Source organism: Taeniopygia guttata, chromosome 1 (assembly GCF_048771995.1).
Source record: "Taeniopygia guttata chromosome 1, bTaeGut7.mat, whole genome shotgun sequence".
In the NCBI taxonomy this organism is placed as follows: domain Eukaryota; kingdom Metazoa; phylum Chordata; class Aves; order Passeriformes; family Estrildidae; genus Taeniopygia; species Taeniopygia guttata.
In genome coordinates this window covers 76,723,996-76,738,492 of record NC_133024.1, presented here as the reverse complement: position 1 = coordinate 76,738,492, position 14,497 = coordinate 76,723,996, and the positions used below count along the sequence as shown (strand labels likewise).

Genomic DNA, 14,497 nt, shown 5'->3' with positions numbered 1-14,497 from the left:
TTCCTTCAGCTCTGCTGCAACTGCATTTACACCCCCTCACACAGACGAGTGGGAGAAGAGGGACAGCTATGCCATGACACAGCCTCTGAGCAAAACTGGAAACAACTGCAATAACTTCATGCATTCAGTACCAACTTTTAACCAGTAATTTATTCTTCAGTATTTACTATGGTGAACACAGTATGGGAATAAAAAATGAAGCCAGTTTTCATCAAGGTTGAGAACAGTAACCCAAAAGTGCATGTGAACTCACCCACAACAGCAAGCCAGTAAGTTAACAAACTGATATGGGAGAGTTGCTTCCTGCACCACTGGTGCAGTGAACCATGCAAGAAGCTTCAGTTCTTTCTTTTCAATAGATCCCAATGGTGGAAAGTTTGAAAGGAGAAGAAGAACATGAGCTCAAGCCAAGTCCCCACCAGATTGAGGCAGAGGGTAATCCTTCTGTCCCACTGTGTGCAGAACTTCTCCGTATCAGCTGGACAAAGCTTACATTACACAGTAAGTGAACAGGAAAAACATGACTAAACCACTGAAAGACCCAGCAGTACATTAATTCTGCAAAAGCAACAGCATGAAGGCAATCTATTCAGTCCTACTCTTCAAGGCTGTTTCAAGTGATCAAATTCATTTCTTCTGAGGCTTACTGCCAGTTAGTGAAGACACCATAACAGACCACATGCACTCTGCCTTATCCCCAGACAGGAAGTACATTGGCTTAGCTTTTAACTACTTAAAACCAGCTTTAGCAAAACATAATGCAATGACAATTACCTTGTCTACTGCTCAAACTTCAGAATAGCAAAAGAAGACCCCAGATGGAATTGAACATTCAATCAACAGAAGCTGGAGCAGAGGAAGTACTCACCCATCTGTGGGAAACCAATGCAAGGCACTCATTTCTAGCTGATAAAACAGCAAAGGAAATAAAAATAGAGCCAGGTGCTTCCTACAGCAGAAACCAAAGTAACAGGGGAATGTGGCAATGCAGAGCAGCCTACTGCCTCTCGCAAACCACAGGCAGTGAAACTTTTGACTTGGGTGTTCACCTCCAAATGCTTAGCACCCTGCAGCTGCAGCCAGCTGAGCACCTTGACAAGGAGTATGCATCTGCTGGTACTGCAAACACCTCTTTTCAGCCTCCTGCTGCCAAACAGTGCTACTTCTCCACCCCTGAGGGAAGGCTTGCCAACCTACAAGCAGCAGAGAGGTTTGGCTGCCTCTTCTCCACCAGGAAGGCTGTGAAAACCCTGAGTGAAAGCAGAACACACACTGAAATGCTGCAACAAACCACATGGATGGCTAACTTGCCAGCAAACTCAACTGGGCTGCTGTTAGCCACCTGTGTAATCTATGGGATTTGATTCCAGCTGCTGTCGCAAGGCATGACCTTCCTGGCAGGGCCAGAACATCAGCCACCCTCCAGAAAAAATGACACAGCTACAAGAGGTCACACTTTCCACCCTCCCCCAAGCAGACAAGCCAAGAGACAACTCATAGCATATAGGTTCCCTGATCCCAAACTTAACATCTGCCTGCTTTCCACTAAACCCAGAATCACTTTTATACTTCCTCTTTTGCTAAGGGAGGCACTAGCTGTCCACTTGCCTGTTTTGGCATAAAAATAAACTGCATAAATATAAATGTGTTCACAGTGTTCACAGTGCAGTTCAGCTTGGAAGGTGCCTCCACACTTCTGTATTTTTCCCCCAAATAAAGTAGTCTTGCCTAGGAGAGTTCAAAAGAACAGTTCTTCTCTTCCAGAAGATATACATATGGTACTGAATTTCACTGAACTGTTGAAAACAATGCTTTGTCCTGCTGAAGAATGCTCTGGAGTTGCTTTACTAATGATAAAGCCACTGAAAAGTTTTCTGCACTGGCTAGTCCTTATAAGAAATTCCTTAGTCCTAAAATATTAAGCACTTTTAAATAGATTTATATTTCTCTAGGGTGATCCGGGTAGGATTTGCAGCTCACTGCATTTAAAAGGCCTTTGGAATGATTATAAAAAAAGAAGTTGCATATTAGTTCACCTGAACAGAAAAGAACCCTAAATATTTAAAGGTAATCTACACACCAAAAATCATATCCAGGTCCCTCCCTCTAATTACTTTAACCATCACACTGACCTATGCAGACACCTACATGCTAACATAAACCCATTCAGCTGAGATAAATTACATGACTCCAATAGAGAGGGGCTTCTTTTCCCAGAAGTTATCTTGAGCACTAAGTGAGGATCACCTACCTACATAAGTTTTATAGTCAGTGAAGAAAGATGTTCCCACAAACAAACCTGATTCTGGCTATTTCTGAACTGCAGGACTTTGTTGCTTCTGGTACCAAGTGAATATCCTGGTGAGACCAAAACATTATTGCTCCCCTATTCAACACAGGGCTCTCTGATACCACCTCCCAAAGACTGCCAGCCAGAGACCGGAAGCAGCAAGCACTCTACAGAGAACATGGAATGAGCTCCTTCTCTGAACTGCCCTTCTAAAGGGTGGATCTTTTCTCAAGCTGAGAAAGAGGAAACAAAGGAAGTTAGTCTTCTTTATCTATAATCATTTGGGAATACTCCCATCCCACCTAAGATGTCTGTTGCAGTGACACAGCTGAGAAATTTTACTCCATTTTAACACAGACTAAAACCTCTTTTCATACAGCATTTTTCAGCAAAGCTCTTGAATAAGCATGTTATTAATTTAGACAGCAAAGAACATACAGAAATATTGCTGCTGTGTTAATAAAATGTTGTAAGGACAGGCATAAACGAAGCTGTGTATTCAAGTGAATCAAACTTCTCATTTCAAACGCAGTGACTTTCTGTCACTTTCAGATTGACTACTATCCAAGGCAATATAAATAAAATGGTGATTTCCACAAAAAATCCACTAGACTATAGTCTACTAAAAACACATTTATACTTTGCTTATTAGAAACTTTTGCATAACCAAGACGTGTATTCTTGCAGATACCTTTCTATGGAAACTTTAACATAAAATATGCTTTCATTACACCACAAACATTTAGAAGTTGAAAATATATATAGTACAACAGCCCAGTCTGACCACACTGGAAATAATACAAAAGTTTGACTGTTGAAAGGTAATAGAAATACCAGTTCACAGACATCACACCCATGTGAAATAGTAACTTTTAAGTATGACCAATAAAAGAGCTCAAAACTAGTGAGATTACGTCATTGTTTCCTGCCTGAGAAGAGCAGCTATTTTAGCTAAGTGAAGCTGAGCAAAGAAGAGGAAGTCTAAACCTTCTACAGATTTGAGGCCATGAAAGAAGCATCTCTGAAGAAATTTTGTAGAGCACAAAACGTGAGTAATGATCCCTTATGTTGTGCTAACAAAGTAACTTGGATGTTCATACATGTTGCTAAGAATTTTGTTCAGAAGCAGAACATTCTAGAATTAATGAAAATATATTTAATTTTTAATGGACTTTCAAAATATCAGCAGCATTCTATAAATAACAATTAAAGAAAAATGACTGCATTTGTAAAAGCATAGTACCATAAATACTGTTGTTTAGGATTTTAACAAAAATTTTTAAAGTATACAATAAATGAAAACATTGGTAAGTACATTTATCACTAAAAGAAAAATGTCTGTTTTCATGAAACAAAAATCAGGAGATCATGTTACTTGGTATCTCTGTGCTTCACTGAAAGAAAGCAATGTTCTCCTCAGGGAAATGCAAGCAAATATAAGGGACAGAAAAAGTAAAAACGGGGATTGGGAAGAGAGATACACACATGGCCCTTTAAATGGAATCACTGCTACCTAACTCGCATTAAGAATCCGGAGGAAAAGATTTAATTGTAACTTTGCTGTGAACGTCTTGTTCTCGTATAGGGCATGTAGCTGGCCTTCACAATTCACATCAGACATTCAGAATGTCAGTTATCATTAAAAAATTAAAAGATTGATAAAGCATACAGACAAACAACAGAGGAATCATTCAGAATTAACACAGACAAGTCTTCCAGCAACCAGTGACTCCAAGGGCTCTTCAGCAAGTGCTTTAAGCAATACCAGGAAGTAAATGTTCCCATTACGAAAAATGGCAACTAGGGCAAAACCATCCACCCAGAGGCACCCAAAGATCTGCTTGGGCTGACCTGGGAGATATCGAACTGAACTCCATGCAGACAAGTACCAATGGAAAAGCAAAGTATTTCCATTCCAACTGTGCATTTAAACTCATGAAGTTGGAAAACAATCTCCAACAACCAAGCAAAAAAAAAAAACCCAAACCAAACAAAAAAACAAAACAAAAACCCAACAAACCCTTTCTGTTTTAGCAGGTCAGTTATTTGATATATCTCAAAACTGTCACAAACTTGAAATAACCAGCAAACAAGGCATGAAAAGAAGATCACACGAGATTTAGCTTCCTCTCTTTCCATCAACATCAGGCTACTGGTTATTTTGAAAACATGACCTGACCAGAAATAATTACAGTCACTGCAAGTCTGAAGGAGACAAGAGCAAAACCAAAACTAAAAACATGATGTTTCTTAATATTCAAGTGAATTATTCTACCTGTCTTATACATTACTACTCAATTCACCTGCCAAATCACTCAGGATATTGGTAGCTGGGCACTGTCACACACAATCACTAGCAAGAGAGAAAAAATAACAGAACAAAAGAGAAAAAAAGCCCACTTACAATGGGCAAGGGCGGGGGGGGAGGTGTATATTAAGCAACATTTGGACAATTTTGTGCAAGAGTAGTGAAAGTGGAACAATATGCCAGATAATATTTTAACTGTGCTGCTAGAACATGCACAACGTTTTTTAGCATATGCCATCTGATTTTCAATAAGGTTTGCTAGCATTCTTTAATTATTTTATTTTTCTTGTTTTTAGAGTTCTTCATGCAATGAGGAATTTGAGAGGCATTTATACAGATGTCCTCCAAACCTCTTTTTTGTATAACATACATAGCTTTTCCCATACAAAACAAATTCTGTTGCATGTTCTAATGTCCTCATCTGAGCACAAAACACACCTTTTTTCTTTTGTACAGCCAAAAAAAAGACCTTGAAGTTAAGGGTTAAATATTTCTATGCATAACTTTAATGTATCTGTAAACTGGAGAACTGTAAGAAAATTAGAAGCCCAAACTTTATATTTCAAGGCAGAAATTAACCTATATAAAGATTTAACTGGTCATATTTAAGTTAGTTACTCCACGATACGCTTCTCAAAAGCAGCTGGTATTTGCCGGTGTCAAACCAGGATGCTAGATTATTAAACACTGGTTAAATTCCCTATGCATTTTTGTAGCACTGAGAAAGTACTTGGTAACATTACAGAGAAGGCATTAACTAGATGGGCAGTAACAATATACCTGGTTTTTAATGCATTCTTCCCTTCTGGAGATAAAACACACAGGAATTATGCACCCTTCTGCTCTTGAGAACAGTTCTGGCGTCTAACAGATACTGTACAACTCCTTTGGCTGTTTGTCACAAGTGGGAAGATCAGACTAACAACTAACTTGTTCCTCCTCCTCCTCTTTACAAAGCTGCCACAGGACTGGGTAAAAGGCCAGACAAGAGGAACCCTCCCACATAAAGTCATGAAACTGTAACCATACCAAGAGCTAGGAAAGTGCTGGGGGTGAAGGTTAAACAAAGCACTCATGCAAATACCAGCTAAAGTCTGCCATCCTCGTGGGCTCCAGAGAAAACCAGGGATCCTCCCCTTCAGCTCTCATCACCTCAGCCTGCAAAGTGGTATTTCAGATGTCCAGCTCCTATCACCAAGAAGCTGGATGAAGGAACATAACTGTGCTCTGGGGTAGCTGGCTATCAGACAGCAACTTTTGCCCCCAAACTAATACTGTTCTCATATGGCCTGGCTGGAGACTGTGCTGCTTCCCTCCTTTTCACTTTTTTAAACAGGAACTCTATTAATCTATTAATTTTATTCGTATGTTGGGTGGGTGATTCTGATGCCCTAGTATTAAATACGGTATTAGAAGCTATGCAGATACTCAAAGAGTTTTTTAAGTGTCTCTAATAAGCAAGCACCTGTTCTTTTGGGAGTTAAGTAGGTCCTACACAGGTAAAAGGCAAAGTCAATACTCTTTGCATATCCAAATGTCACTATATACCATGCTGACTTGTTTTTATTCATAGCTAGTTTTAGTCAGAATTTTTTTTAACAGAGACAGCTTGAAGAAATATTTTCTTTAGAAAGTAGCTGTCGTAGCTCAAATACAACTATTCCAACCTAATTATCAGCTACTGATGCACACCTGAAATGCCAATCTTGACTTTTTGATTCTTTATATTAAAAGGTCCTGTAAGTGGTTAAAATATTTTATTAAAACATGCTTATAAATACTATTTTCACAAGTCTGACAATATATATGTTTCCCTCAGAGGATGATAATGTATTTGCAGTCAGAAAAAACAACAAAACTAGGACATTTCAGAGCTAAACAATAGTTTCATCACTAAACACCATCCTAAAACAATCTTCCTTTTTGTTGTAAAAGACAGATTTTATCTGACTGAGAATAACTTCCCATATTTTATCTAATTTTAGGGGATTTATGGAGTGCAACAACTACTCTTAAATTTAATTAAACTATGACACCAGAAAATTCCCACCCAGAAGAATACAGGATTGCATCACTGGTCTTCTACAGCTTTGTGTTCACAGTGGGATTGCTGGTGAATGCCACTGCATTATGGGTGTTCAGCTGCACTACCAAGAAGAGAACAACTATAACTGTATATATGATGAATGTCGCATTACTTGACCTGTTCTTTATATTTTCCTTGCCTTTTCGGATAATCTACCACGGGACAGAAACGTGGCCTTTTGGAGATACATTCTGCCGGATCCTCGGGGCTTTCACTGTGTTTTATCCAGCCATTGCTCTGTGGCTGCTTGCTTTTATCAGCGTAGACAGATTTATGGCTATTGTCCAGCCCAAACATGTCAAAGAACTAAAAAATACAAAAAAAGCTGTGCTGGCTTGCACTGGAATCTGGATAATGACCCTCTCAACAACATCCCCATTGGTGTTTTTACGGTCTGATCCAGATCAAGCCTCAAATTTCACCACCTGCATGAAAATGCTTGATATCATCCACTTAAAGGAAGTAAATACACTGAATTTTTGTCGCTTGATTTTTTTCTTTTTGATTCCATTGTTTATCATGATGGGGTGTTACCTAGTCATTATTTATAATTTTATTCACGGCAAGACTTCAAAACTGAAGCCTAAGGCCAAGGAGAGATCCATAAGAATTATAGTTACTCTGATTGCTCAGGTACTCATCTGCTTTGTACCCTTCCACATTTGCTTTGCCTTCCTGATGTTGCAAGATGAAAATATAAGTTACAATCCCTGGGCAGCCTTTACCACCTTTCTCATGAATCTCAGTACATGCTTGGATGTTATACTGTACTACATTGTTTCCAAACAATTCCAGGCAAGAGTCATCAGTGTAATCCTTTATCGCAATTACCTTCGAAGCGTGCGCAGAAAAAGTTTTCGAACTGGAAGTGTAAGATCACTTAATAATATGAACAGTGAAATGATATAAAAAGAGAAAAAATGTCAGGAGACTTTCGCAATGTAAACAAGGGATTCTTTTCTAAATCCTAGCACTTAGCTACACAGAAGGATGCTCTATAACCAAAGGTAACAGATATATTTGTTGCACTGTAAATATGACAAAAGCAGAATAATAATTGCACCTATTTTTATTTGCTCAACATCTTTTGTTGTTTCACCTGAAATGAACTAAAACATAGTATCAGTGTTAAAATTTCCAATGCTTTTATCACCTCAAATGATTGTGAATACTGTCATATGTGAAGCAGACTATTAATATAATATTAATAAACAACACAGAAGAATTATGATGCATTACATATATTAATTTTTATATTTGCATAATCAAATGTTCCTGAAATTACTGTATATCCCACATTTCTAAAATTAATTTCATTCTCTCAATATCAAATTAATTATGACTTAATGAGAAGGCATATGTAAGTAAAATTTGTATTTTACTTAATTAAAAACTTCTTTGATGCAGATTCCTTTGTAACTGACTACATTCTGCAGTCATCTAAGTACCATCAAAGAGAAAAATGGTCAAACTGTTCATTACCTACCTGTGGGTATGATGTGCTCATTTATGACACCTTACTTTTGCACAAAGTATCTTTTTACATATAGGAAAATATTAATTTCTCCAGACACATTAGCAGCCTATGTCCTGGCAACAAACTCTAGGTAACAAACATGAGTAACTGCAGTAGCTACTCAAGCTTTCAACTTCTTTTGAATACTCACACACTACAAAAAAAGTATTTTTATAATATCAAACACGTGCTTTTTGTCCCTTATAAATCAGTCTTTAGATACTTTCAACAGATGCTGTGGAAAAGCAGAAATAAAAAAAAAGGTCTAATATGGTGTTTAATATTAACAATTTTACTCCAAGAGCTTTTACTATTACCTCAGAGTGTGAAACACATGGAAACTCAAGTCTGTGTAATCTCACCTGCCAGAAGCTTAGCCATAAAGGGTTGCAAGCTCTCTGGTTCTATGGTAATATGCACATTGTTTATTAAGTGCAGAATTCTCAAACATAGGCTATGCAAAACTGTACCACTGAACACCTTAAAGCTGTGAGAATTTCAGCTGCTTGTACGAAATGGAGTAACAAGCTCTGGCACTCAATTTTTGAAAAACATACAAAACACCAGTGTGAAATGCATATGCATTTAAAAGTGAACATAAAGCACATGACTTACAGTTCTGTTGCCTTTCTGATTTAAGACAGAAATCAGCACAACCTGATTCCACTTTTTACAAATTGAATGGATCCGAACAATTTAGACTGAACAAATACAGCAATAATTCGTGTGCTGCAAGCCATGCTGCAATCATGTTAACAGAGGACATGAGGCTAATGGATTGGAAACTAATAATCTGATGGATAAATTATAAATTAAACACAAATCATAGCTAAGAAATAAATGTTTGAAATTACAGTAGTTGTACCAAGAACCTTTACACTTCAGTTCAAAAGAGGATTAAATTAATTTGAAGTGTTACATGAAGAAAGGTTTTTTAAAATAAAATCTTCAGAAAACAATCTCTTGATACTGTATCTAAAATAACAAATTCATTAGAAGCTACTTACAAACCAGAAGGCAAGCTGTTGATGGTGATGCCAAACATGTACTGAGTGATTTCTACAAGGAGAAGATCAAACAAAGCTGAGAGCATCCAAGCGCCCAGTAAAAAAGACTGGAAAGAAAAAGCTTAATTTGAATCAATTCAGCAGTTTCAAAAAAAAGTTTTAAAATACCTTTAAATATAAGAAAAAATGAGAAAACCTCTATACTACTTCAATTAAGACAAATGCAATCTTTAACATAACGTAATTCCAGGCCTACTTGTCTAGATACTGAAGAATCAAGAGTCCAATTGTTTCCAAAATTAAACTCGATGGGTCTGATATCTTACAACTGATACAACTGCAAATAGAAATTAGAATAATCCACTGACTGCAAGGTATTATCAATATAAATTTTAATTCATTAAAATCAAATTATCTTTAAAACCATTTAACCTATATTTCTATACAACATATAAGAAATAAAACAGTATTCATCCAAGAGTACATGACTGCACTGTATAGAAAAGTTTATATTAAAAACCCCTCAAAACTGGAACTTACTGAAAATTTTCTGCTGCCATATCTTCTTTCAAATATTCGGAAGTTGTAAATGAGCAGACTGCTGCAGAATGTGTCTTTCAAATCAAGACATATTGTTCTTCCACATACAAGTCTCCAAATCTGGAAGGTTAATATCATCATGTTAAGCCACTTGTCCTTCAAGAAAATTCTTTACAGAATTTGTGCCCAGAGACAATTCAATACTGGAGTCAGGTAAGAGAATTGCAGCACAGTTAAGGAGGGAAATACAGAGAGTAGAATGTTATGAAGAGTCTCTTTAAAATACTTTCAAAGCACATGTCTAACTGCTAAAATAAATAAACAACTGAAATGAACTCAAAATACACTTTGAGGTTCCTAGTCTACACTTAGAAATAAAAATGTAAATCACAACCCTAGTGAATTTAGAATTATAAAAAAAAATTTTTGAAGCAACCTCTAGATACAAACTAGTACAACTAGTACTAGTGTAACTGTTCTAAGAAGGCCTAATCAGATCAGCTTGCTCAGGGCCATGTCAAGCTGAGTCCTGAATATCTCTAAGGATGGAAACTGCTCCTCTGTTCTATCAGTCTTACACTAAAAACCTTTAAATGGGATTTCTTGTATTTCGATTCTTGCCCATTGCCTCCTGTCCCTTCACTGGGCCTGGCTTCCTCCCATTAGGTATTTACATGCACTGGTAAGATCTACCCTAAACCTTCTCCTCCCCAGATTAAACACTCCCAGCTCTCTACCTCTCCTCACACACCAAGTGCTCCAGCCCCTGACCAGCCTGGTGGCCCTCCACTGGACTCTGCAACATGCCAAGGTCAATTTTGACTCGGGAGCCTAGCACAGGGGACAACACTTCAGACTGCTCTCACTGAGAGTAGAGATAATCACCATCCAGGCCTCCCTGTGAGGCTCTTCCTACCTAATGCAGCCCAGGATGCTGTTGGCTTCTTAGCCACAATGCTCATTGCTGCTTAACGTCCAGTTTAAGCCTACACCAGGACCCTCAAGGCTTTTCCTGTAAAGTGATTTCGAGCTGCTCAGCCCACAGCCTGTACTGGTGCAAGGTGTTACTCCTCTCTGATGCAGGAGTTTGTATTCAGCCTTTGCTGAACCAAGGTCCCTACTGACCCTTTTCTCTCTCTAAATGGCTGCAGAACTAACAGGTGTAACAACTACAAATCCAAGTTTTATATCACCCACAGAATTGTTGAGAGAACGTTATGTCCTACTGTCCAAGTTATGAATGAAGACACTAAACAGTATTGGCCCCAATCCACTTCACTCACCATTCTCACTATCCCATGTCAACATGCCAACTTTTAAATCCTAGGCTGAGTACCACCCCTCCTGAAGTCAAGACTGGCAGGGCTATGACCTTGCAGCTGAATATTTCATGACACGCACTAACTGAGCAGCTCTCACACAGATTATGAAAGGCTTCTAGCTGTTCTGGGGTGTTTTTTTCTTTAAATTGATGCTTGTTCAGTGTCTGTTCTTTTCCCTCTTCCCTGGTCTCCTCCCGTCCCCAACTGTCAATTTTCCAAAGCTCTTCCCTAACCCCTCCCCTCCAAGTTGTCAATCCTCCCTTTCCCTGCCCCTTTTCCCTAGAACATTCCCTGTCACTCCTTCTAGTCCCCTCCCCTTCTTCCAGAGTGTTCCCTGTCCATTTAGTGACACTCAACACCCTATTGGTTACTTTGTGTTACTCCACTCCCCTGTTTCCCCTGATAGGTTTGTAATATGTTAGTCCCACCTTAGATTCCTCCCCAGCCCTACCCTCATTGGTTGCTGTTTCTACACCCCTCCTCCTGAGTTCCTGTATAAAACCTTTGTTTGCTCTCCTAAGAGTCTTGGGGCTCACTGAATAAATCCATCCTGTTACACCCCAAGTCCCTGTCTCCTCCATCTGTCCCCGCACCGATAACTGGGATTGCAGAGCCTGCAGGGGGACGGACGCACCCATTCTCTTCCCTCGCCGCCCAGCATGCCACCGCTCAGGGTGTCGCAAGAGGAGACCGCTATACAACATCTAGCCAGCCTTACTGCTCTTTGCTTCAGCCACCTTAAAATATACACAGATATGATGTCATGAAGATCTTCTACACAGCATCTTCACTGCTCTTGAGGACCCTCTGTATGGAGACAACTTAGTTTTGGACAGCAGGTATTTTGCCTTCCAAATCAAATGTATTCTTCAACTGTTCACTTTAATTCGTGTGCACTCTACCAGCTTTAAGAAGTGTTAAAATTCAACATCCAAAATGTTTGTTCATTCCCTGAAAAAATTCCTTTACATTAAACACATCCTTGCAGGTGAATTTATTCTAAACAAATTTTATTTTAAGAGTTCTCATCTGAATATTAGTACCAGAGAGAAGTTAAACAATCTGGTCTCGCTTGATCTCAGAGGTACTCAGTGATATAGTACATAGCTTGCTGCAAAGGCTGTGGAACAATATCATGAAATAAAAAATCCAAACTCACAAATTCCCAAAGCACCACAATAAAAGTGTCATAACTTTTACATATACTTTCAAGTGTTTATGGTTAAGACGCAGTAGAGGTGCTTTTTTTGGATAAAATGCAGCTACTGCTGTTTTTCAGCAGATCAAACATATGGAAAGAGAGGATTACTCTGAAGACAAATCTAAAAACAAAGAAATAAATCCCATACCTACACAATTTCCATTTAAAACTTGAATACTTTCTCAGACTTTTTCATTCCCCTCCTCAAACACTTGGCTGTAACATTTTTAAAAGGCAGACATCATTTATGTATTTTCACTGCACAGCATCTGCAAGACACTTGGAAAATATGAGTAGTGCTCTTGCAGAGTTGTAATTTATTATTACAATAAAGCTCTTGGTTTTGACAAGAAAGATTACAGAGAGTACAACAGCACAGACCATCACTAGCTAGGTCTAATAATCTTTTAAAGTTTACGGGCTACAGTTGGCAGCCTCAAAGACATTAATTTGACTACATGCCTTTTGTTTGATGCAATTGTAAAATGTGTGGGGTAAGATAAGCACAGAGGCATTTGCTGACCTTTCTCTATTGAGCAGTAGTTTGCCACTTCCAAAAATGTTTTGGAGTTTTCCACTCCAAAAACAAATACCCACACAACTAATCTAATCACTTTTAAGTGCATTATTTCAACATTTAGAGCTGCTACTCTATAGCTGATAGGATCCTTAATTAAATTAAAACAAAATGCTACAAGATACAATACCTAGAGTATCTTAGTTTGAAATAGGAATGACTATGAAATTAACCAATTCAGCTGATCAGTGAAGAGCGTGACAAACTCCTCCATCACCTGGAATTTTCAGTTTAGAAGCAGCAGTTCTATTTTAGCAAAGTTTAGTTTTCCACAACTAACTACAACGGTTAACTAGAGAATGAAAATTATGGCCTCCATTGTTAAAATAAATAATTCATAATCAGCATGCCTAATCAAAGTAGCTTTCTTCAGCCTCAAAAATTAGGCACAATAAGATACTGATATTCATATCAAAATACTTGTATTATTAATTGGGTTATGTCACACTTCATTCATAGCAAGTTTACAAATGCCAATGCCTGAAAGGAAAAACAACACAAATGAAGTAATTTTGCAGACAAGAAAAAAAAATTAAAAGCTATATCGATTGTTTCAGATCAGTTTTTTCTCATGTTTTCCAAAAAGTAGCATGCTGGGGTGACATAAAAATGGTAAGAACAAGCTGGTCTACAGCAGCAAACAAAGGGAAAGAACCAGAGGACAAACTGTGGGGGAAAATTGCACAGAAAACCAGAGTCTGCAGTCTCTTTTCACACAAAGTGAACAGACGCTTACCTGAAAATCCTCTTTTACAGCTTGCAGGTTATATGCAAAGAACTTCTGATAATGTTGGAAGAGCAGAGTCAATAGAATCGAGATGGCACTTGGGACAAGTAACAAACTCTTTGACAAAGGCGCTTTATCTTAAAGACAAAACAAATAAACAATCAAACCATTTTAGAGACAAGCCTTCCACATTCAAAAAGTGACATATTTAAACAGGTGACTGGAAGACATAATAGCAGTGACACCACCTTGACTTTTAAACTCAACAACTTCCCAAGTTCTCAAAAACTCAAGAATAGATAGGATGAATACATTAATCGAAGGAAATATTTAGAGATATTAATGTCAGTTAAATATTAACCAGACATTTTGTTTCCAACATTGTCTTGTGAAATTGGCTACAATTAAACCTAAGTTCTTTGCACCTACTGACGTCATGTCCTCCTATACTGCCCTCCTATGGCTCAACCACATTTCAGGAAATAAAATAATCACTTTTTTTCCTAGCAAAATATACATGCACATCTAGTTAAATACTTCTGTTTCCTTTGCACTAGGGATTAAGATTAGCTTTTTCTTAGAGACTATGAAGCAGAAACCACCTGAATAAATGGACTTTCTCACCATTGCACTTAGATCCACCATTCAAGGAAATATATTTGCATGATACTCATCTTCCTTCTATTCAATTATTACAATTATTTATAAAGAAATTACTAGAATCGGGATGTTGGTGAAATCAGAACTTCTTTCCCTCTAGGAGCATGACTTTCAGAAAGGACACTCAGAATAAAGCAGGCAAAGAACAGTGAAATCTGCAATATACATTTCACATTTACTAAAATTTGCCAGGAGAATATCTAGCAGGAGCATAGCCAGCAATTCAGCCTTAACCTGTTGGTGCAGTGGATGCAATAAAACAC

The 14,497-nt window shown here is 38.0% G+C and overlaps 2 protein-coding genes across 4 annotated transcripts in view; one reads left to right on the top strand and one right to left on the bottom strand.

The window, feature by feature from the left end:
• Nucleotides 1–14,497, bottom strand: part of UBAC2 (UBA domain containing 2) — an 89,491-nt gene that overhangs the window by 67,037 nt on the left and 7,957 nt on the right. For both annotated transcript variants that reach the window (XM_030276531.4, XM_030276538.4), the window contains exons 2-4: nucleotides 13,584–13,711; nucleotides 9,748–9,867; nucleotides 9,208–9,314 (exon numbers count right to left, since the gene is read on the bottom strand). In XM_030276531.4, the coding sequence (XP_030132391.4) occupies nucleotides 9,208–9,314; nucleotides 9,748–9,867; nucleotides 13,584–13,711 (355 nt within the window). The remainder of the gene's footprint in view (nucleotides 1–9,207; nucleotides 9,315–9,747; nucleotides 9,868–13,583; nucleotides 13,712–14,497) is intronic.
• Nucleotides 2,350–8,090, top strand: GPR18 (G protein-coupled receptor 18). 2 transcript variants are annotated; one of them, XM_072931521.1, is made up of 2 exons: nucleotides 2,350–3,338; nucleotides 5,556–8,090. In XM_072931521.1, the coding sequence occupies exon 2, from the start codon at nucleotides 6,628–6,630 to the stop codon at nucleotides 7,591–7,593; it is 966 nt and encodes a 321-aa protein (XP_072787622.1). In that variant the 5' UTR covers nucleotides 2,350–3,338; nucleotides 5,556–6,627; the 3' UTR covers nucleotides 7,594–8,090. The 2 variants fall into 2 exon arrangements, with proteins under 2 accessions (XP_072787622.1, XP_004174784.3); XM_004174736.6 differs by having other exon boundaries at nucleotides 2,351–3,338; nucleotides 6,584–8,090.

What these genes read in the sequence shown, in the direction of transcription:
- GPR18 (XM_072931521.1), top strand. Translation starts at nt 6,628, where the DNA reads ATGACACCAGAAAATTCCCACCCAGAAGAATACAGGATTGCATCACTG.